Raw genomic sequence first — 22,596 nt, 5'->3', positions numbered from 1 at the left:
TGGAATCAGTGACTGCCCTGGGCTGCTCACAGCATTATGGTATCTGTGGAGAGTTGCCTGGGGCAAGTGAATGGTCACATGCTCAGATTGAACCTCTGCTCAGTCTTTGACCAGCTTCTCCTCTGCCCTATGCAACAGGGATCAGACCACCCCCATGCAGACATGGACTCTGCTGGCAGCCTCTTGGCAGTGAAATGGATCTTATTCTATTGAGATGAGAAGGGGAAACTGCAGGGTCTTATCATCCACTGGGTTTAGTTTTGCCTAACAGACATAACTTTAATTTCCCTTAAAAAGAAAAAATTTAATTTCCCTTAAAAAGAAAAACTTTAATTTCCCTTAAAAAGAAAACCTCTTAATTCTTTTAGCAACACGCAGATGATCACAGCTTTATCAAATTCTCAGTCTTTGCCAACGGTATTTCAGAGCTCTTTTCCACAAAGCTCATCTACTGAAATCACCAACCCTCCTTCAAGCATAAGAACCTAAATCACATGAAACAGCCTTTTTATCACCCTATGGAACACCTTAATTCCACTTCAAATTCCTCTCCACATCAAAAAGGCTAGGTCCTCACTGATCCACCAGTAGATTCTGGCTTTGCACTATTACTTATTCCACTTTGCTTTGCGGGGCTCAGGAATCACAACTGTCAAATGTATTTATCTAGAACTGCATTTTTAACAACATTTCAAAAAGACTAATCCTTTTAAGATGTGTTGATGAGCGACACTTGACTGCTGAGAGTAACTAGAGAAGCGTAGCAGACACTGAACCCTTCTTGCAGTGTCTGAAGAACTTCTAAAACAGACTCAAAATCACTGTGTTCAGAGGTATTTGCATAGCCACTGTGGATAATGAAGCAATCTTCAGTGGTATTAAAGTTTCTCCACCACCAAGAAGTGACTGATTCTTCATCAAACAGTATGAATACAGACACGGCTTTGAGTGAATTCTTGCAAATTACATCTTTTTGGTGCCTCCTTTAATGAAAGAAAATAAATTAATAATTTGTCTTTGTTGTATAATTTTTACTCTGAGATTCAAATTCACTTCCCACTGCTCTTTTCTAGAAATGTATCTCCATGAGAGGAATTCCAAGGTTCCTAGTGTTACAGAGCAAGAACAGGAAAAGTATTTGTTTTTTTCAGACCTAAACATACACGTGTTAAATACCCAGGTTAGCCGTGTTTAACTCTCTGTCTATGTTACAAGAGGAAAATAGCAGCCTATTTTGTTCTCAGCTCCCTTACAGGCTTGTCTTGGTCCAGAGGATGTCATTTTAAAAGTGTGATTGCAGGTAAAGGCTGTGAGATGAACTCTCCAGGAGCTCAGCCATTCTTGCAGATCTCTGTTCTCCTTATGAGATCAGAAGAGGAGAGTTCAGCTTTTTTTTGCCTGACAAATCTTCTTTAGCTCCTTGCCTGAAGAACTGAAGATGTGCATGAACTCCGGCAGCATTATCTAGTACCTCTTGTCGTGTCGTAGGCTTAATGTATCTGCTGGCTAAAAGTGCTTGTGGATAAAAGGTACCCTCAACTGTCCCCTGCCTACCCAACTGTACAAGGAAAACTGCAATGGGAAGGACCTGTCCTTTACCGGCAATGATTTTGTCTTGTCCATCTTTCCTGTGATTTAAGGGTATAACCTGGTTGTTAAATGTCATTATTGGAAGCTTGCATGTTAGGCTGCGGAAAGGCTCTTTATCTAAGACCTTTTCATGCTCAAGACTGTGAAGATCATAAACTGAATTTGTAAAGCATGCAGCTTATCTCTTCAGCCCACTAACTAAACCTATGGTGACGTTGTCATCCCTGTGGCTGAATGAAGGGGGCTAAGAAGTAAGAGCACACTGATCGTGTGTACGGCTGGAAGGGACTCTTGAAAAATAGAAATGGAAACTTTTTTTATTATGAAGCTTTTTATTTAATTGTTAAATAGAAAGAGGTAATAACTTAACAGTGCAGACAAAAAGAGGAGCACGCCGGATGTATAGAATTCATACATCTATATGGCTTGGGGAATAAACTTTCTCAGGAAGATGAAAACTTCGATTCTTAATAGAATTAAATTTCATACTGATCCAAGCCAGGATAAGAGCAAAGGAGGAAATACATAATTTCAATATTCACAGAATAAGTTCTTCACGAAGTCAGTCGTGGATGCTGCGTTTTCCTTGGATCCTCACTGTAATTGAAATGAAAGAATATTTAGCTTTCAGAGCTCTCTGAACAAACCATAGTATCTCTGAAATATATGAATATTAAATCACATTTTATTTGACAGCTAGGATTGGTTTATAGGTGTTGACACATCAAAGTGGCATGGGGAGTTTTCTTATTTCCTTCCATAGCTACAATGGAGAGGAATAGATACTACATAGAGACAATGCAAAATTGCTGTTTGATTTGGGTATGTGGGTAAGTTTCTTTAAACATTTCAGTGGATTTATGCAAACTCTGTCTTCTTATCCCATGGCAAAATACAAGGTCATACAATGGAGCTGAGCTTTCTTCCATACTAATGCAAGCTGCACTACTGTGCAGTTGCTGTAGGCTATAGACATGCACGCAGGTTTTTCTTTATTCCAGCTGATACATGCTAACTTGAAGCCTGTGGTAACTTAATTGTATAGTCATGGCCTTAGTTCTTAATTAAATGGAACTGAAGAAAAAGTGTTTCAGGCAGATATATTTGGGGGGTCCTGACCATGGAAATACTGCCCCTTTTCTTGTCATGGGGCTGGGTGACCTGGTTCTTCATAGATCTGTCTTGCCCTCTGAAATGTGAGATTAAAAACTGCATCTTTTTCTCAAAGGAACAATATATTTAAATAATTCATCATGATTTATTCTCTTTCTACTGTGCTAGTAACACTAGCATTAACATTAAATTGATGTTATCTTTAATGGCACATGCTTTGGAATGGCAATGTATCTGAGAAGCAAAGTGAACCGTACATCACCTAGCTAACCCCACTGGTCCTGAGCATGGACCCCGTCTGCCTGAATGAATTAAATGGTACCAATGTAAGACCGATCCATTATATCAAAGGCAAGGTAGAAAGTAATGGCTTTTGTAAAGACCAGTTCCTCACACAATGCTTTTCCTCTGTGAAGAGGAAGGCTCATTGACACAGACTGGTTTTCTTTTTTCACTCTCCTTGTTCTCAGACCTACCAGAAGTAAAGGTGGCTTCAAAACCAGAAGCTGTACCAGCACCATCGGTGACGAACTCTACGAGCATGAGATTACCAGAAGCAGTTACATCATTGGGTAACTTTGATCCACAGGTCTTGTCCATTAGAAGTGCAGAAGATTTGCTGGATCCATCATAAACTTTAACATAATCACCCTGACATCCTCTGGTTGTCTGCAGCTCAAAGGCTTGAAAGTGCAATGAAATCTGGAAGGGAAGAGAAAACCAGCCTTTATTATACAAGTTTGTAACTTCTTTCATGGAATATCCTATAAAACAGACAGAATCTAAGCTGTAGCCAAGCCCAAATGGGAATTGCTTACCCAGCCTTAACACTCATTCCCTGAAGTTGCAGGGTTCAGATCTAACAGGCCTGTGACTGAATGCTCCCATGCTCAGACTGCTTTCTCTTGATTTTTCAAACCTGAAGCCCAGCATATGGAAGTTTTTCAAAATCACAACTCTGCAGTTGTCTTTGCCCATACCTGGCTTAAGGACAAGAAGTAGAGACTAGGCTGAAAACTCTCTCATGGAAAAGATCTTAATCTGGCAACTGGCATGCAGACAAAGTGCAAAATGCTTATCATAAAGAATTAAGTTCATGCATATTCCAAGATCACTGTTAACCTGTGATTACCTTTCTGGATCGGGTTCGGATGAGCCAGACACAGTTGGTGTTATCTGAGTAATTTCTTGGGTGGTTGGCAGATCTCAGTGACCCAGATGCTGCATCAAGAATAGTGCTGCAGCGACCTGAGAAAGAAACACCATTTGCTTCAGCACCAGGCTTGCAGAAACTTCCATTCATTTGCAATTAAAATCTCTTCAGAATGGATTGGTCTCGATTTTCTGATCTCCCAGTATTCATTTCAGAGTACTGGTAGGTCCTGATTAAAATGAAGAATCATATTGTCCTAATTTTCACATGATACATAAGCATCTACGTCAAAATGGAAAATAAAGTAGTGCTTAGAAAAAGCATCAGCTTTTATTGATTACTCTATAATTTAGCACGGGATCTCTCTGCACCTCTATAAAAAATGTGAGAGGTTTCAACTCACTGCAGTTGGTGATGTTATTTCCCACTGAGATGGGAAAGTCAAGTGATGTTAGAAGAGTCAAGTGCAAATATGATGTCTTTGCAATGCTTAAACTCTATGCTTAGGAGGAGGTCTTGAGCTTTCCTCTGTGCAAGGGGTAATATTTTAGTAATCATGTTTTTTCCCTTTGACTAAATAAATTTCTCTGTATGGGAGAATATCTTCTAACAGAGGTTAAAAATAAAGAGTTAAAAATACATGCAAATATAGAATGACAGCTTAAACATTTGAAAACTGGATAAGGGTTCATGAAGCTTCCATTTCAGAGAAGCCTATAACTGTTCTGGTTTGGTTCAGGTCTTAAATGCAAACTGCAATGAGGAACAGAGATGTCTGGTTCTTTATGGGATTTATAGTTGTCTCTTGAGCTGTAAGAAAGCAAATTACTCCAGTGAAGCTACAATGTGGTATGTAATTAGGCCCCTTATGCCGATATAGTGAATGTGTCTGATTTAATTTAGAAGCAGAAAGCATCTTCCCACTAATCACGATGTGCCTCTAGCTTCACCTTGGCATTCTCTCCCGGCACAACCTTGATGGGTACTATGAATTTAGGTGAGTAGTCTCACATTCTTTAATGAGAAACTGCTGTCTCTGCAGTGTGCCCAAATAGGTCTGAGTAAACAATGAAAGGATGGCTCCGAGACACTTACTGCAATTGTAAAGTTTGTTGATTTTGGCCACGTCCAAGTTGCTTAGTCCCTGCCTTTGTCCAATATGGACTGATTCATCAGGAATTGGTACAATAGTTGCTTTCCCAGTGGTATTAGTGAATGTATATCTGAAAAAAAAACAAAACCATAAAAAAAAATGTTCTTTAGGTACAATTACTTCTTTCAGGATTTAATGGAATGTTTGGGAGGCAGAACAAGAATGGTGCTCATGTTGTTGTGACTAGCAGTGCCGTTCAAATAGGTTTGATTAACATGACCAGCAGTAAGCAGAGTCAATCTCAAGATGTCCTCCTTTGTTCCCAAGCTCAGCTGTGAATGGCTGATTAATGGAAAGCTAAAGAGTGGGGTGAATAAGATGATCTTAAAGAGGGGCTTGTCTGAACTGCTTCACAGTGTTTGTCTCAGAAGGAGAAATGGGGAAACTGGTAGTTAGGAAAGAGTTATTGTAGAAACTAATCCTAATGTAAGATTTAAGTTCCAACAAAAGCAATGCCATGCTGCTACTTACGGGCCATAGTGCATTACTGAGGAATAATCATATGGAAGACCCAGGTTATTCGAGTTTTCAAACTTCTTGAAGTCTGGTCTGTCAGCTGGAATATATAATATTATACTTAGTCTATGCTCCCTATCTACTTCCTTCAAGGAGGAAGGAAGAGCTGGGAATGGTAGGATGTATTACACCACTTTCTACATCGAAGAGTTCAAAAGTACTTGCCTGGACTGATGTACTCCCACATGATCTTTACATGTTTATCCCTGTCACTTCGAGAATGTTCATGCAAAAAGCCCAGAGCATGGTCCAGTTCATGCTGAATTATTCCTTTCCACATGCAGCCTCCTTTCATCACAGAGACGGTCTGTCCACCTCCTACTCTCCCATAGTTGGACCAGCAGCTGAGAGAAGCATGAAACACCAACAGAAGACTTTATTGTCAGGCAGAAAATGGAACAGAACAGAGAATCTTGCTTCAGACATGTCTTGTGGGAGTGGAAGGATTCCTTCCTGTCCACTGTGATAGTCTACAGAGGGGCAAACCTGACCATGATGTAGGAAACAACAGTGTGATCATTACTGAAACATCCTGGAAGACATTCATTAGCATGGAGGCTCCTACATTCTGACTTTCTGTGCACAGAGTCTTTAAGACCCTAGAAGTAACAGCTGTTTTTCCAAAACACTGAACACTGTATGAAAACTGGAGTGAAGATGAATAGCGCTTTAAAGCTAATGGATGTTAAACAATTCTCTCATAAGCTTTAATTCTCACCTTGACAGCCAACTGTGTGATTCAGAGAACTGTTTATTTCATAAGTTGAAATTGGTTTTTGCCTGTCCAAATAAGACCTCCAGTAACGTGTTAATGTGGTGCTAAGAGTGCATTATACCACATAGAAAACATGAGCTTGTTATTCTTTCCACCTTAATGGTGCTTTCCCATGATCTGCATCACTTCAGTGTCTTTGTTGAGTTCCTGATACAACCGCCAAGTCCTTGCACTAGCAAGGTATGCGAGGAGATCCATTCCTCTTTCCTCTCTAAGGTCACATGGAATAAGTGTGGTGAAGAACTGAAAAACAATGTAGCATAATTTGTTAATTCAACTTACCCATCAGCAGATTTAATGCTGAGGTAGTCACGCTCTGTCTTACGCTTCACAAATTTAATACAAGTCAGTGCTTCAAATTCTGCCATGGCATCATGAATCCCATTTATGTGGCTCTCCTCTGGAGAAGAAAGGGTTAATTGGGGGGTGGGGAACACACAAGGACTAATAATTAATTTATTCAGTAATTAATTTCATTTAAGCTATTAATAGCCCTGCATTATCCTCTTTATCCAAAAATGTTGAAATAGATTCAGGTGGGGCCCTTTTTTTCTCAACTACTCCTTTTAAGTTTTAGTAGTAATTGTGATGTATCTTAAGGTCCTTTCCAACCCTAACTATTCTATGATTCTATTCTATTCTATGATCTTCTGATTAGACACTTGGAGACAGTTATAGAAAGCTCTTTTGCTGATAAAAAATAGGCTATTGAAGCCATACTGCAATAGTCATGGGACTTATAAAGGCAGGTATTCTGGCAAGTACCATTAGAAGGGATGATCTTTCTTGTCTCCAAGAGACCAGTCCCAAAACATTATGGAGGCAAACTTCTTGAGGATATTTGATCTCTTTTTCTTTTTCCTGTTGAGGTCTTTGTAATTTACAATTTTTCTGTGCTTGAACAGTACAAGTGAATCCTTAGAACTGATTTAATCAACTATTTGTGAGGCCACTGGAAGTAGGTTTCTACCTGAAGCTTATTGAATAAAATCCAGTAAAAATAATAATAGAAATTTACACCCACCGTAAGTAGGATCCAAGACGTAGGGCACACGAACAATCCCATCGCTGGACTGCGGCCAATTGCAATGGCGACAGTTGATGGCACTGCGACTCCTTCGTGGAGCTATGTCACCTTCTTGCAAGTACTGAGAGCTGTCTGTTGTGAGAGAGGATGGGTGGAAATTCCTGAGCCACAGATTGCTGGACATCTACTAAGTATCCTTGGAAAAGGGTTACTCTACTCATCCTCCTTTTGTATTTTTCCCTAAGCATCTTCTCCTGGCTAGCATGAGAAATGGACTATTGATGGCCTTCAAATGCATCCCTACTTTTGCTGCTGTGTCCTCATCTAAGAGAAGAGGTGGGAAGCTCCAGCTCTCTTGGATGGGGTTAAGGCAAGACAGGAAATGACCAAACACAGTTGCAATAGTGAGAGGGATGTTGTACTTTGGTACTATATCATCATCTATCATGTGACACTGAATGAATGGCATCAAAAATCTCCCCAGGAAGGATGCTGGGGAAAAACGAGAGATGTCAATAAGGAAACCCAAGAAAGCAAGCAAACCGAAAAGAGAATTGAGTGTTGTCCAGAGAAAACTGTAGGACGGTTTGGTGTCCATTTCTAGACAGTAGTAAAGCTTCTTAAATAACTGCTGAAGGAGAAAATGTGAGAAAGACAAGCTAATAGAAAGGGGAAAGTTTGGAAGAATCAAGGGAGAGGAAGTCTGGAGCAGGGAGCATGGAACTGACTATAGCTTATCTAGGAGTCTGTACTATAAAGCCATACAATGACTGAATGAAAGTGATGCATGCATTCAAGAAAAAAGCAGTTAAATAATAAATCATCCAAATATACAAGTTCTCTTTTTATGGCCAAAGAATGACAAAGATGTGGAGAGCTAAAGCTGAAGAAGCTGTCTGCATAGTTCTGTTGGCTCCATACCTGATATCATCTTCATATTGACACTATAGATTCAGGATGCCATGGGGCTTCAGCAGACCACACAGTGGCCTGACTCTGGGCATCTCTTACATGATGGTGTGCAAGATGGGAAAAATACTTGCACAGATTGTGGTAAGACTTGTACCTCCCACGTCACCCAAGAAAAAAGCAGTAGAGACACCCATTATAAGCAGGGATTTGGTGGTATTACCTTTGTTAATTTTCAGAATTCTGTTAAAAATAACTTCTTCCTCAGTGTCAGACTCTGTAGGTGATGGAGATTCTGCACAGAAATACAAGAGGATCATTTTCTCATTTCTATGGAAAATGCAAATCCTGATTTTTAGCATGGTGATTTTCCAGGAGCTTTCTTAGACTGGGTCTTGATTACAGTGATGGATGCAAAACCTATTAAGGGACTGGCATGGGATTCAGTCGTGTAGCTATTTGCCCAATGGTACAGTCTTGTGAACCTTCACCTGTGGCTATTTTGGCATTAATCCAGCCCCCAACCCCATTCTCTTTCAATCTTCCCCTCTCTCCCCAACAGCACAGTTTTCCTTCTGCATGCACAGTTCACACTCAACCCCCCAGCATAAAACACCAAGGGCAAAAAGGATGGAAGGAGTCCTGCTGCTTGCTGCTGGTCATGCTGACCTCTTGAAAAACCCTTGAAACCAATGAAATTAAAATGTATTGTTGTTCCATGGGGTTGACTGATGTCCACGGCTAAGCATCAGGGACAAGTATAAGCCAAGCCAACACTGAGCATTATGCAGTAAGTCTTGACATCAATAAAAGCACAAGCACATGGCCTCTGTGCTTTCTCTAACCTTTGGAAATGACTTAAGCCAAGGCATTATCTAAGCAGAGCTATTTTCAGTAGAAATTACAGCTGAGGTTTTTAGTAAGGCCAAGAGATTGGCCAAAACCAAAAGACCCTGCTTTGCATGAAATATGGTGAGTGCATTCATTTACAATTTCTTCCTTAAGATTAATTTGTGTTAAGCACATGTTATTGTCTGCAGGATTTGGGTAAATAACAATCAGTATCTCCTATCAAATACTTATATTTAGGTAGAGTAATACATACCATATATATCCTCTTGTGTAGTAACCTGCAACAATGATGCATTAGTGTTATTTCTCACTTTACATTATAAAACAAAAATATTAAATAAGAGAACATGCAAAGATCACAAGGGTGTAGGCAACCACTGAAACTATCTTCCACCAGTGCGGTACTGAGCTTTTATATACTGCATCATTTGTAAAGAAGTACCATGTTGTGGTAGATATTCCTCTTTGATATCTTGGCAAATATGGATATTATAAAGGGAATCATAGACTCATAAAATCACAGAATGGTTTGGTTTGGAAGGGACCTTGAAGATCATCTAATTCTAACCCCCTGCCACAGGCAGGGTCATCTCCCACTAGATGATGTTCCCAAGGAGACTTGGGAAACACAAGTTGGCTTGTGCAGTAAGTTTCAGATCCTCCCAGTATCACCTCACCATACAGTGGTGAAAGGCCGTGGTACACACTGCTTCTAGGGAACTGTGGGGCTGGTACCCAGCTGTGGGGGTCATGTCTGTAGCAAAGCAGATTGCCATACTTCTCTTGCCTTGTATAAATAAAAAGGGAGTTTGGCTTTTCTCTATGACCCTTCTCTAGAAGGCAAAAGCATCCTGGAATGTGGAAAGTATCTGGGCATTGTGGAGCAACAAATGGAATAGGGATGGAAACCGCTCACTCTGTTGCAGTGTTGACTGGAAAAGTATTTCCTGCACAGATGAACATATGAGTGGAGTATATGAGTCTTGAGCTCACTTTCCACAATGCTGAACCCCAAAGTAATTAAAAGAGCTCATTTAGCTGTCCTTACCTCAGTAGGTTCTGTTGCTGCAAAAAGCAAGGAAGAAAAGAGACAAACAAAAGAAGTGAATTAGATTCTGAATGCAACTTCACAGTGCTCAATAGCTCAGGCCTCCTCAGCCATGGGAATGCCTTTGGCAATTCCCCTTGCATGGAGGTGAATGGGGCGCATTAACTGGTACATGGACACAGAAACTGATGTTTAGACAAAGAGCCATGAAAATTCCTAGTATATCTTGCTAAGGGACAGAAACCTGGTCATGTTCCATTGAGGAATCAGCAAAGCATTTTATCAGTGTGAAAAGTGACAAAAGAAACCAGGGACCAAAATATGCTCTGCAGCCCTAGACTGCACTGCAAGAGGAGCAGGCTAACCAGCTCAACAATCCTGTCTGGTTCCACAGTGTCAAAGAGGAAAGTTATAACATGGGATGAAGGCTATAATTTAGCAATGAGGCAAATAATCTCAGCTTCAGTATGTACCTGGCAGCAGCTTGGAATCATTCTGAGTCCTGAAATTTCTTTCTAGTGTAACATCTTTTGATTTATATCAGAAGTCAGTTTTTAGATACAGGCATGGAAGTGAAAATCTGATCTGGTTTATGAGGAGAATCTTCATTGTTAGAATGTTGTAAAAGTTTAGAAATTGCAAGGACCTCCAGGAGTCATTCTTTGTCTGCTTTCCCTAAGGCAGAAACTGTTATTCCTGTCCACAGTTTGTTTGACCTGTTCTTAAGTATGATGAATGTGCCCCAAACCTGTCTGGCAATCTCCTCCAGTTTGCCACTAATTGCAGTTTTCTTTGTCAAAATATAAAGCCTTTTTTGTTGTTTTTTCCCCCATCCAACACTGACAAAAGAACACTTAGGCAAATAGTTCTTATTTCTAAGCCTACCCATGTTCCTTATCTTTCTGAACACATAGTTTCAACAGATGTACCAAGCTCTGTCACACCTTGAAGCATCTTTCCCTTTTCATAGTTGTTATTGACCAAAAGTGCTGAGTGGACTTCCTCCTACTCAGAATCTATGTAGAACCTGCAACAGAATTGCTTTTATTCAGCCAAAAAAGCTTCAGTCTTTCTACATTGTCACGTCTGTTACATGACTGTGGGAGACCACTGTAATGATGGGGGTTTTTTATAGAGAAGTTCACTCAGTTCCCACCAGGAAGATCCACGGCATATAAAACTTTCAGTAGGGAAGTATGTTTTTGAGTTGGTTGACCAGATTCAGAATCCATGCACTCAAGATGCAGTAGATTAATAGACTAGTCAAAGTCAAGAGAAATTAGGCTCCAGGTTCCTAGGCACATAAAGCCTGCAACCCCTTTTTAAAACTCAGATGAGGTATCACAGAAGGCGTCTGCCGCACCCTTCATCAAATAAACATCTGGTGTGGTACAGCCTTCAGAATGATATATTTGCATTTTCCCTGCACTGTAAATACTGAGAGATGCTTCAAAAAGGCACAAAAAGCTGTAACAATGATAAGTTAAAACTCATGGTATGCATTTGTCCCAGTCACGCTGCAACTCTGAGTCCCAGCAACTGACTACTTTGAACTCAAGCATGTCCCTCAGCCAGCTCCAAATATGCTGAGCAGTAATTTTACAACACCCCTTTGCTTCCATGCCATAAATGACAGCTCAAAAGAAAAACTGGTCAGTGCTCTATTTTCCCAAGGCCTCTGCCTCTCACAGCTCATCACCCCCTTCCCTGCTGTAGTTAAAATCCACCTACAGATTTATTTCCATTGACCTTCTATGGAGATCTGCAATTACCCCATTCTATTTTGTGAATTGACAAAAGCTTCCCAGCTAAGCCCGTACTATTTGTTTTCTATCCCAGCACAATGCAAAGATTTCTCTGACACCTGACTTCTCTTTCTCTTAATGCTGCACCAGGTAGGCAAGGAGGCAAATGAGTAGCAGTCGTTTTGTAACACTCAACTTAAGGGAAAAATATCCAAATATCTTACTAAAATGCTATTTTCAAGCCTGTGAAAGCCCATCTGAATTAACTGAACAAGCCATACCCCAAAGTATGTGTAAAGCACTTCCATATGAAAACACATCTGTAATCAGCCCCAGAACAGATTAAGAAACATGGCCTTATTCAAAATGCCTGAGTCAATGCTTTCACATGCTCCAAAGCCAAGCCACTCACATACAAAGTGTATGATACACAGTCAAGAATTAACAGTTGTCTTTAAAACACAGTAAAAGTCCTACTTACTTGTTGTGCTGTTTTCATAGTTCTCCTGCAAAACCAATAGGTAAAAGGCATTATTCTCCCACAGCTCATAAATGCAGCAACAACAGCATCAAAATCAGGCCAAAGGAAGGAACTAAATTATTACGTTTGCTTTATATATCATTATATTACTTATATTTTTCTTGAAGGAAATTTATCAAAATGGGTCTCCATAGCACCACTCCAAGGAAGAACAGGTCAGAAGACGGAGCACAGCTGCATGGAGCTGCTCTCACCTGAATAGGGAAGCCCAAGCTAGCGTGAAGCAGAAAGGCAGTGAAGACTAGGAACATCTTCAGATCCATTCTCCAGTCCTGACAGACCACCAGCTCCCGTTCAGCAGCGCTGCCGCTAGATATACCTGCTCTGCCAGGGGGGAAAAACCTGCTCCAGCCAATGGGAATCCTAGCAGGAAGCAAACTTCTTTTGCAGCCTCAATAGCCGGTTTAGCCTCTGGGCATCTCTGGTGTTGTGCTATCGCTGTCACTGTGATCTATAGCATCCCTTGTCTTCATGCTGTCATTCATACTCTCTAGAGCTGGATCAGCCTCATGCTTGTGCCGCCATGCACTTCCTCTGTTTCTTGGAGGATCTTTCTGTAAGTGCTCAGTTTGACTGATACCACCTAGGAAGCCCTTGTTCCTAGATAACTTTCCAGAGTACTGCATTGCTGGGATTTCAGATGGTAGGTGGCTTTTTTCTGCATGTCACAGAAAGCACAGATGGCCATTAGAGTGTTGTGTTGCTTTAGAACATGCAATACATCATTACTCTGTGAAGTCATTCCTGATTTCCTTGAGAAGTCATCCTTCATCTTCTCAGCTTATGGTTCTGTAAGTAGAATCTTTGTTTCCTCTCTGTTTCCTGATAATTCATAACATCAGGAATATTTCCTGTGTTCCATAATTCCTGGCAGTCTGACAGTTGTAGGTGCACAGCAGTCAGAGAAGGGAAAAAAGCTGGCAACAACATAAGCAGCACTTCACTCATTCTGAGAATGATTAACAGACCTGTTGCTTGTTGAAATGCTCTTGTCCAGAAGTGGATGTAGGAAGAAATGAGCAGAAGAAATGCTTGTAAAAGGTAAACCAGCAGGCACCGGGACTCTTGTCACAAAAAGCTCTTGTTGCAAGCGCTTCTTCCAGCAAAGCTCTGCTTGGTGAACCATTTGCTGAAGGTGGTGTAGTTGGGGAATTGTCTGGTCTCTGATACACACTTGTTCCATGTCAAAGTTCGTTTTCCATGCATGGAGAAGGAAACTGAATTATAGAATATACAGATTCTCTCTCTAGACCATGCCACTGCTCAGGTACCCTCCGGGTAAGTTTTAAACCCACTCACACTGTTTCTATTTCCATATTGAATAAGATGTTCTATAAATTATCCATTTTGGTGAATGAATCAAGAAGCAGCTGAGGGCTTTGCACCCATTTGTCTGCAAAACATAAAATCATAGAATCACAGAATGGTTTGGGTTGGAAAGGACCTTAAGATCATGCAGTTCCAACCCCCCTGCCATGGGCAGGGACACCTCACACTAAACCATGTCACCCAAGGCTCTGTCCAGCCTGGCCTTGAACACTGCCAGGGATGGAGCATTTACCACTTCTTTGGGCAACCTGTGTGAGTGCCTCAGCACCCTCACATCCAGCATCATACTCAGTCAAAGCTAGGAATTACATGGAAATGTAATCTGAATTGCACTGGTGGTTTTTACTCTACAATTAATTCAGTGGAAGAAAGCTTACAGTCTCACACTGCTGACTAAAGAAAGTCTGGACTGACAATATCCCGGGATAAACTTTCATTGTACCCACAGGGAGGCAGCATACAAGGGTACCACTTTTCCCTTTCTGTCCTTGCACTCTCCCTGAAGTAAGGTATGCAGCACCTTACTAGGTGCTTATTAAGCACCAGAAAGTAAAAAGCAGGGTAAGATGTTGACCATGAAAGAACAAAGATCAAGCAGGCATTGTCAGCATGCTAATCCTGCTGACACAGGCAGTCTGTGTGTCCTCTGTGCGCATAAACATTTGCACTAAGCACTGTTAAGTGCCTTTCTTCATATTTGTGTATTACAGAGTTCAAAATTCTCCTTGTGCTGCAGCAAAGCTATGTAGCTCTGGTCTGCAGTCCTAGAAGGGTTTTCCAGGTTTCTTGCTCAATACAAGGGCAAAATGTCAAAACCATGCCAAAACCATGCCAAATAGACGCTGCAGAATGGGGCTTGCATTTAATCTGCTTTCTTTAGAATTAAGTGGGGGGAAAAGGAAAGGTCACACCGCTCCCAGGAAAAAACAGGATGAAAAGCATGGGTCAGAGGTAGTGAGGGAATAAAACAAAGCTTAAAAGCAAGTTAGGAAGGTTGGTAACCTTAGAATCTTGGTAGCATGTTGTTGGGAAAATGCTACTGCCTCCTGAGTGACAGATTAGCTAATGTCTAGGAATGAATGAGGGAACTGGGCTGGCAAAAGGATGCTGCATGCTTTATGCTGGACATAGTAATATGCTGCCATATTAAGCAGTTCATCAGACAGATTGCTGCATGCCACCTTTTCCTTATGCTAACAAGATCGGGAGATTGCTGTTAGGATCAAGAATGTGGCTGTAAATACTACATCTGGCAAAGTGCACACAGTAGAGTAACGGGGAGTGCTGACACTCACGCCTGCTGTGCTTCTCAAGATCCCATCAGCTTTGGCTTGTGCCTGATATTTAGATTCAATATGTGGCTGTTTTCCTAAGCGTGGTGTTATGGGGGAGGAAATGTCAGCAGTCCCGTTCTCATTAATCAAAATATTGCCTAATTTTTTGAGGTATTGCAAAAAAACATTATATGGTTTTCCCAGATACAGTAAAGCTGCAAGAAAAAGTGCCACAGAAATTGTCTTGAACCTTTAGGAGCCAAACCAGGGCTGAGCAAAGAGCAACTGTGCATGTACAGAAGAAAAGCATGTGGGAAATTCTATTGTACTTGAGTTCTCCTGTCTGTATAGCCCAGTTTCTAGTGGACAGCAGGGACCACACAGACTTTGCCGATGTGAACAGTGATCGGCAAGTGTCCAAATCAACAAAACATCAGGAATTACTTGGACAGTGCCATAGTCTACAAGGAGTCTGTTGGCAGAAAGAGCATTGCTCCTGAAAGATCACTGCAAAACTTAGAGCTGTGCTGGAGAACAGATGCTGATTTGCAGAGACCTGTATGCATAAGCAAGAAAAGATGCTATAGATATACATCAGACATGATAAAATGTACTTTCTGTTGCATATGGGAGCTCACTGTAAAGCATACATAGCCAAAATCGAAGCAGCAGATGTGTAAGAGTTACAACACTCCTGTAGGCATCTTTCAGATTTTACTTAGTTGTGTGTCATTAGTCATATGTGCTACACAATCCTTATTCTCTTTGGAGTGTTTCAATGTAAGCAGCTCCCAAAATAGAATGTAAACCATCAAGAGCTAGTCACAAAAGAGAAATTAAGTGTCTATTATAGCCAACTACCAACCTCTGTAACTACTAGCTACTAATTGCTGCACAGTAAAATGCAGGGGAAAAAAAACTCCTGGAAACAAGAAAATAGACATATTTAGGTTGAACATCTTATGGCAGTTATGCGGAAGCTACCATACCATAAGACACTAACAAATCTTCAGGGTTTAAAATCTGGCTTTACCAAAACCAACACTGAAGCAGTGGTATGGTCCACAATGCATAACTGAAATTGCTGCGGATTGGCATCACATAAATAAGCATCATACAACTACATTTACAGGCTGGGGTTAATGGCAGTCTGACCCAGGATTACAGAACTGCTCAATATCATGTGTCAGGAATGTCCGCTTTGTGGGACATCTGGGGATTTTGGCCCATTTTTATTTGGAGGACAAATTCTGCTTTCAGCTCAGCTCTAAGCTCATTCATTCTGAACCCATCCTTTGGCCAGGAACTCTGGTCCTGTGCACTGCTTCCAGCTCAGTGTATTTTAGTCTGCCTCTCACTAATTCCAGGTGTCATAACACTGTCACAGAGTTTACTTCCTTTTCTGTGGTGTCTTCATTATCAGATCCTTTTCAGATATAAATCAGATTCTTTTCAGATATAGATCAGTTCTCACACAAGCTTTTCCAGTCTTGGTTTAGAGGCCTTTCAGCCCTTCAGTCCTTCTTAAAATTCAGCTCTTGCTGGTTCTACAGTAACATTTTAGTTCCTTCCGAATTGCCCATACATTTTTGGCAATGCAGTGGATTAGGAGTGGGTAATTTCATGTCATGAATTCATGTCAACCAGTACTGCACTTTGCTGGTTGAAACTATTATTGAAGTGCTGGTAGCTTCTGAAGGTGCTGGGTAACCAGCATAGACTGCAAGTCTGTATATAGAGGACTGACGTGTGCCATAAAACACAACTCTAGATAAGGTAAAGTGCAGTTAGAATCTGCTTTCCCACACCCCGGAGCATACTTGTTGAATTAATAGATTTACTTGTTCTTCATGTTTCTCTCTACATTTTTTCTTTGGATCCTACCTCTCAGAGAAGACCTGCAGTTGTTCAGCATGATTCCTATTCCACTTTCTGTTGCGCTTCCAGTTTCTGAGGGGCTCCCAAAAGATTCCCATGTCCTTTCTAAACCATCTGTAGAAACGAATCTGCATGGTCTACAAATTCCCTACCAGAGCACTTACACATCCTACATGACACTACTGACTAGCTCCAGCTGCAGTCCTAGCCCTGGCAGTGTTTCTGTGAGAGAACTCAAACCTAAATGGTGAACATTGGCTTGCTATTCATTAGTCAGTTTTCTACTCAGAGCCAAACCTAGAAACTTTGGTCTTCAGTCTGTCATCAGAAAAAGAGGGACAATGAAGAAAAAGATTTTGTTTTCTGCTGGATTGTATTTTACAAAAAATGGATTTAAGGAAAAAAACCAAACTAAACCAATAAAGAAGCAAATCAGAGAAGTCATAGTAATACTGTACCTTCTAAAATAAATGTTGAAACCAAGTTGGTTTTAATTCCAAAGTCGGCTTTCAACACCAAATTTGGCAAAAGGATGATTTAGCAATTAAACTAGTACCTGTAATGATGTACGATCTGATGATTATTTGGGCTGAGGGAGGGGACTGGAGATGATGAAATTGGAACTTTAATTTGGACAGCTCTAGTAATGAACTTCTGATTGTCTTAGAAAAGAATAACAAATTCCTTTCTTTTATCAGGGGAAGCCATCTGATTTGTCTGCTGCCCTTAGGTGAAGAATGGATGGATCAAAGGTTTTACATGATGCTTCCAGCCTGCAGAACAATGTTGCTCTGATTGCAAAGGAATCTGTGTGATGGGGTAAGGTGCGAGCTGTTGGAGCGGTGCCTGGGGTTATCTTTGGTCTCCCTTGCCCTCTGAAGGGAGACATGCCATCACACGGTGCTGCCCCAGCTGCACACGTATAGCACTGAGGATGTCTGTCTGTGGCTCCTTGTGACAGATTGTGCAATGCCAGCCAGCTCCCCTCCTGTGAGAAAGGGTCTCCTGTTACCAACGGGGAGCTTTTGGTCACATTAACTGTGCCATGGAAGTTAACTTTATGGACGTTTGTTGGATGATTTAACTAAGGGTATTGAAACATGGTCTCAAGGCTGCTTCTCACATGAGTGCATGGGAGCTGACTGTTTGTGCTGTAAGCAGAAAACATCTCTGCCTTTATGGTACACAGATCTGCCTGGTAAAGAGTCTAGTGGTAATCCTAGTCATGGTATCATAGAATGAACTAGATTGGAAAAGACCTTTGAAGGTCATCAAACTGTCTCTTGTTCTGGGCTCCCATATGAACTCGTTATCATCACACTTGATTTCTTTCCCTCTGTACCCCATCAGAAAGGCTGGCTGTACTGCCTATCCCAATACCCTTGCTTGTCATTCACTGACTGGCTCACCAATTGTCCTCTCTGCAGGAGTTCTGAATTATTGAATTATTCCAATGGGAGGCTCCAGAAGATGGTTTCAGTCTCACTGGGTTTTTCTGACTGTCAGTTCCCTGCATTGAAAACCTCACCATGAGTTATACCCTTTTATCAGGTTAGTGTACGGCTTTGCTTCCTCTTCTGGGAGGAAACTATTTCCTGTTGACTCTCTGTGTTGAGGTTTAACTTTTACAAGGAAATAATTCACATTTAAAATCTACATCTACAAGTCAAATTGTGATTACTTCATCCGTCACAGAAAACCCCCCTTCATCCTCTTTCAGTTTCTAAGGGCTGCCTGTTCCTCAAGGAGCAGAAGATTGCCTCTTTGTGCCATGTTAGGGCTCCTGCTATCCGTACGTATAAATCATTAGGGATTAACCATTCCATCTTTCCCATCTGGGAAGGAAATGGTTTTTTCCCTGTTTCGAGCAGAGGAGCTGAATGTGTACATACATGTGTGCGTTGCTCTCTCTCACTATTGATTTGCTTCAGGTCACCCAGGAATTGATGGATTTTCTCCCATAGGGCCTGGAAGAATCCCTTCAATATGCCTTCAATATTCCCCTGGGGAAGAGGAGACCTAATAGGAAAAAAGGATGGCTGCTACCCAAACCGTGACCAGTCTATCTGTGATGCTTCCCAGGGGAGCTGTGGCTACATTAACCTTGGCTTACAGCTGTGATTGCATTAAAGAAAAAGCTTTCAAGGGGACCTCTCTTTTCCACTCATCTGCAATGACTCTGCCATTAGTTACTGAACACATTAAATGAGCATTGCCACATTACCTACGATTACCATTTCTCAAGCACTTACCAGTGTTCTCTCTGTTGCCCAGTGGACATATCTCTCTCCTTAGAGAAATTGCAGTTGAAATAAATTGGAATGGCTGCCTTGAGATCTGCTGGAGAGAAAAGCCTCACTGTGTGTTCATATTTAATTTATTTTGGATTTATGTAATTAGCTGATAGAAGCGTGCATGGCCCAACTTTAATCTAAAGGCTTTCAAGTTTAGTCTTCTGGCTTCAGGTTCATCTTTGCTGCAGTTTCAATTCTCAGTGGGCTCAGCTTTGGCTCTCAGTTCACAGGCTTGTATGGAGGAAAACTATTTATTTATCCTGGAAGATCTGAACTGCAGCTCTGGTTTCTTACAGGGATGGTTCTGTTGTGGATCTGCAAATGATACAGTGTGAGTTCAGCAACAAATCAAGGTCAAGGCGCTCCGAGAAAGATTCTACTTAGAGGTCTGATCCCATACTTTACATATGTATCTGCCTTCTATCTCTGATAAGGAATGTCATAAAAAGGATCTGTAAGGATATTTGTATTCCTCCTTTAAATAAGCAAATTCTTTTTGTAGGAAATTGAAGAAGTGGGTGATGTGGAATATTCAAAGTGGTTGGTTACTGCAAAGGAGAGAAGGAGTATTTATTGCTTTCTTCATTCTGGTAATCTTTTCTGATCTAGAAGAGAGAAAGGCCCATGTGTTACTCATTTTGGACCATCATAAAAAGGAGGAGAGAATGGAGAGTTCGTCTCTTCAAGAATTTATGAGGGCCATAGAAACAGTCTCTGAGGTCTGCCATTAGATGAATTACGGCTCTACCCCTGGACCATTGCAGTTCTGGTATCTTGAGGTCTGATGAAGAAACAAGCACTAAGGTGCTGGTTTACGTGATGACATAGCTAAAAAAAATAGAAATATATGTAGCACACAATCAAGTCAACCTTTTTACCCAATTAACCAGGAAAACTTAGTCTTTTTTTTTCCTAAGCATGAAACTAACTGTGGAGCAGACTTGATGACCTACCAGTGCTCACAGGAGCAGGAATGCGTGCATCTCTGCTGATGGGTACATTTGATTAAAGCACTCACAGACTCAAACTAATGGGCAAGTTCTTTGATGTCAGTGAAAGCAGTTGGCCCAGATTATGAGCTGTTATGAGACAATGATATCATTTCCATACTCTGTTGTATGGTTACTTAGCAGATGGTTTGACTGCTATCCTAGGGTGGTTTAGAGCACTCTTTCATTAAACAGTATTTTCACTTACATTCCTCACAACTCTGCTGCTTACAGATACATCTTTGCTGTCAGCCATAAACCAACCCTATGAAATGGGAAGCAGTGGTGTTTCTCCAGAGTGATAGACAGGCACTGTCACACTTTGAGTGCATTTCCCCTTGGAAGACATCAGAACGGGTCATTCCCCCCGGGCAACTCTCCTATCCCTGGCCAGGTTCCTGCTGGTGGTCAAGGGACTCCCTCACATCTCTCTATCTTCCTGCCCTATGCTGTTGAAGCTGCCAAGGACATGCAGCTCTTCTTCCTGGTGGCATCAACCACAGCTGGGAATGAAGGTCTGTGTATGTTCAGAGCCCTTATGTTGTTTGTGTGTCCTTCTGTTAAGTAAAACTGGGGAGGAGGGGGAAACACCAGGCTGATCCTTATACCCAATAAGTGTCTGCATTTGCAGCCCTCCACTCATGTCAATGTGTGCTCACCTGCCCAGGTCTGGAGGGGAACCACAGTAAAAGCTGGAAGAAAATGGGAAACCACCACCTCTTTACCTTCAGCTTGGGAGCAGCTGCTTCGCATCTGCCTTCCTTGCCCCTTACCTTTCCCTTTATGTTGCAGGGCATGCGGAAGGAGTCCTGCTCTTAACTGAGGAGTGGGCTGTGCATCCTGTCCTACACATCAGCAGTGCCACTGGGCAGAGGCAGTAGTGACAGGCTGTCAAGTGCTGGCAATGAAGCACAAGAAAGGCCTGGCAATATTTGCTGCCTGGTAGCTGTAGCCTCATTAACCTCGTGATCACACTCGCAGCTGAATGTCTGATTTTGTCAGAAACAAAGATCACTGCTGTGTGTGGAAGTGATCCTATTCTGTAGCAACAGAGATCTGGTTTAGATGATCAAGCTACAGATCGTACAGCTTTGGGGGAAGAGAGTCCTTCCGAGCTCCTTCCCATCCAGTAGACCACTTGGGTATTGCTGCAGAGTCCAGTGGTATATGGTGTGTGTGTATGGCACACTTGGCAGTGACTGGTGTCTCTTTGCCTTGTCTTTTGTCTGTCTGTGACATAAGAATAAGGAAAGTGTGAACTTCTTCCCAGAGTCCATTAGGCCCAGCAGGCACTGTATATTCCACTCTGTCCGGAACAACCCTACTGAGATTTTCAAGGTGTTTAGACCACCAACATTGTTGTTTTAAATGAAGAAGTAGCCTCTGAATTTAATCATGGTGTGGGTTCTGTACCCAATTGTTTCTGTGTCCTGATCTGTGCAGTTAGCCAAACTGGGGAAAAGAAGTTGTAGGCAGGTTCTTTTCTACTCATCTTGCCATGCAACCACAGAGGATTACACAACTGTTCTTGTTCTAGAGACAGGAGCCGACCTTTCCCTCCTACTGTCTGGTACCAAGTGTGTCTCAACTTTGAACAGAAATTCTGACACAAGATTCATGTATTTTGTCACCATTTAGGCGAAATGCAAAATCTGAACTTTGTTGGAACAGAAGTCTTTCTCTCCTAAACTGTAGCTTTGGGGTGATTTAATCTTAATCACATATCTTTGTCAGATAATGCCATGAAACACCTTCAGTGCAATTGGCACTTCAGCTGCACAGACTGAAGTAAGACTGAAGTAATCAGAGAGTGGCTCTGACCAAGAAGATGCAAACTGCTGCTGATACGATATGTGTATGTCATGTTGGGGACATCCAAGATGTACGGGCCTCAGTCATGAGGGTGTTTAAAGTGTAACTAGTGGTGTGACAGAAGATGTTGCATCGCGAAGGCAACTTGGATAGGAAAATCATGAGTTCTAATATGACTATGTTAGACTTAAGCTCATACGAAGTCTCTCAGGAGAAGACATCAGTGTCAGCCTGAGATTTCACACTGTAAGAAGGCTGATCAGTTAGATGTTGGCATGGGCTCTGTAAGCTATAGGGAAATATGATAGTGGGAATAGATCAGGAAAAGATTGGGTGGAGATAAGGTATAGAGGAAAAAGTCTCCCTTCTCTCAATAGATAACAGATTCTCATACAGTTAAGGCAAGACTAGAAGACCTACAAAAAGAATAGAAGAGGAGAAAGAGAAGGAAAAGGTTTATGAAAGTAGAGAGATGGTTGATATAACTGAGTTTCAAAAGTCACAAATATGTCCAGGAAAAAAAGGACAGAGTGAGCTGGCCAGTGTAAGCACAGCAGTGGAGTTGAGACTATGGAAAGCAGAGAGGAAACAACTGAGT

The 22,596-nt window shown here is 41.5% G+C and overlaps 1 protein-coding gene and 1 long non-coding RNA gene across 2 annotated transcripts in view; both read right to left on the bottom strand.

The window, feature by feature from the left end:
- LOC133273736 (uncharacterized) overlaps positions 1-22,596 on the bottom strand; it is a 589,959-nt gene that overhangs the window by 152,068 nt on the left and 415,295 nt on the right. The window lies entirely within an intron of this gene.
- Positions 1,969-12,685, bottom strand: ASTL (astacin like metalloendopeptidase). The gene is made up of 13 exons (XM_061462745.1): positions 12,617-12,685; positions 12,363-12,387; positions 10,137-10,153; positions 9,342-9,366; positions 8,460-8,531; positions 7,325-7,459; positions 6,583-6,700; positions 5,691-5,869; positions 5,481-5,565; positions 4,952-5,079; positions 3,836-3,951; positions 3,180-3,405; positions 1,969-2,187 (listed from the first exon to the last, which is right to left on the bottom strand). Exons 1-13 carry the CDS (start codon positions 12,683-12,685, stop codon positions 2,153-2,155), a joined length of 1,230 nt encoding a protein of 409 aa, XP_061318729.1. The 3' UTR covers positions 1,969-2,152.

The sequence above is a fragment of the Pezoporus flaviventris genome, unplaced genomic scaffold, assembly GCF_033815535.1.
Source record: "Pezoporus flaviventris isolate CSIRO_AGI_PZ_B2104156 unplaced genomic scaffold, CSIRO_AGI_Pfla_v1 ptg000035l, whole genome shotgun sequence".
In the NCBI taxonomy this organism is placed as follows: Eukaryota; Metazoa; Chordata; class Aves; order Psittaciformes; family Psittacidae; genus Pezoporus; species Pezoporus flaviventris.
The sequence above is the reverse complement of the archived record's forward strand: the minus strand, read 5'-3'. Positions and strand labels throughout refer to the sequence as shown.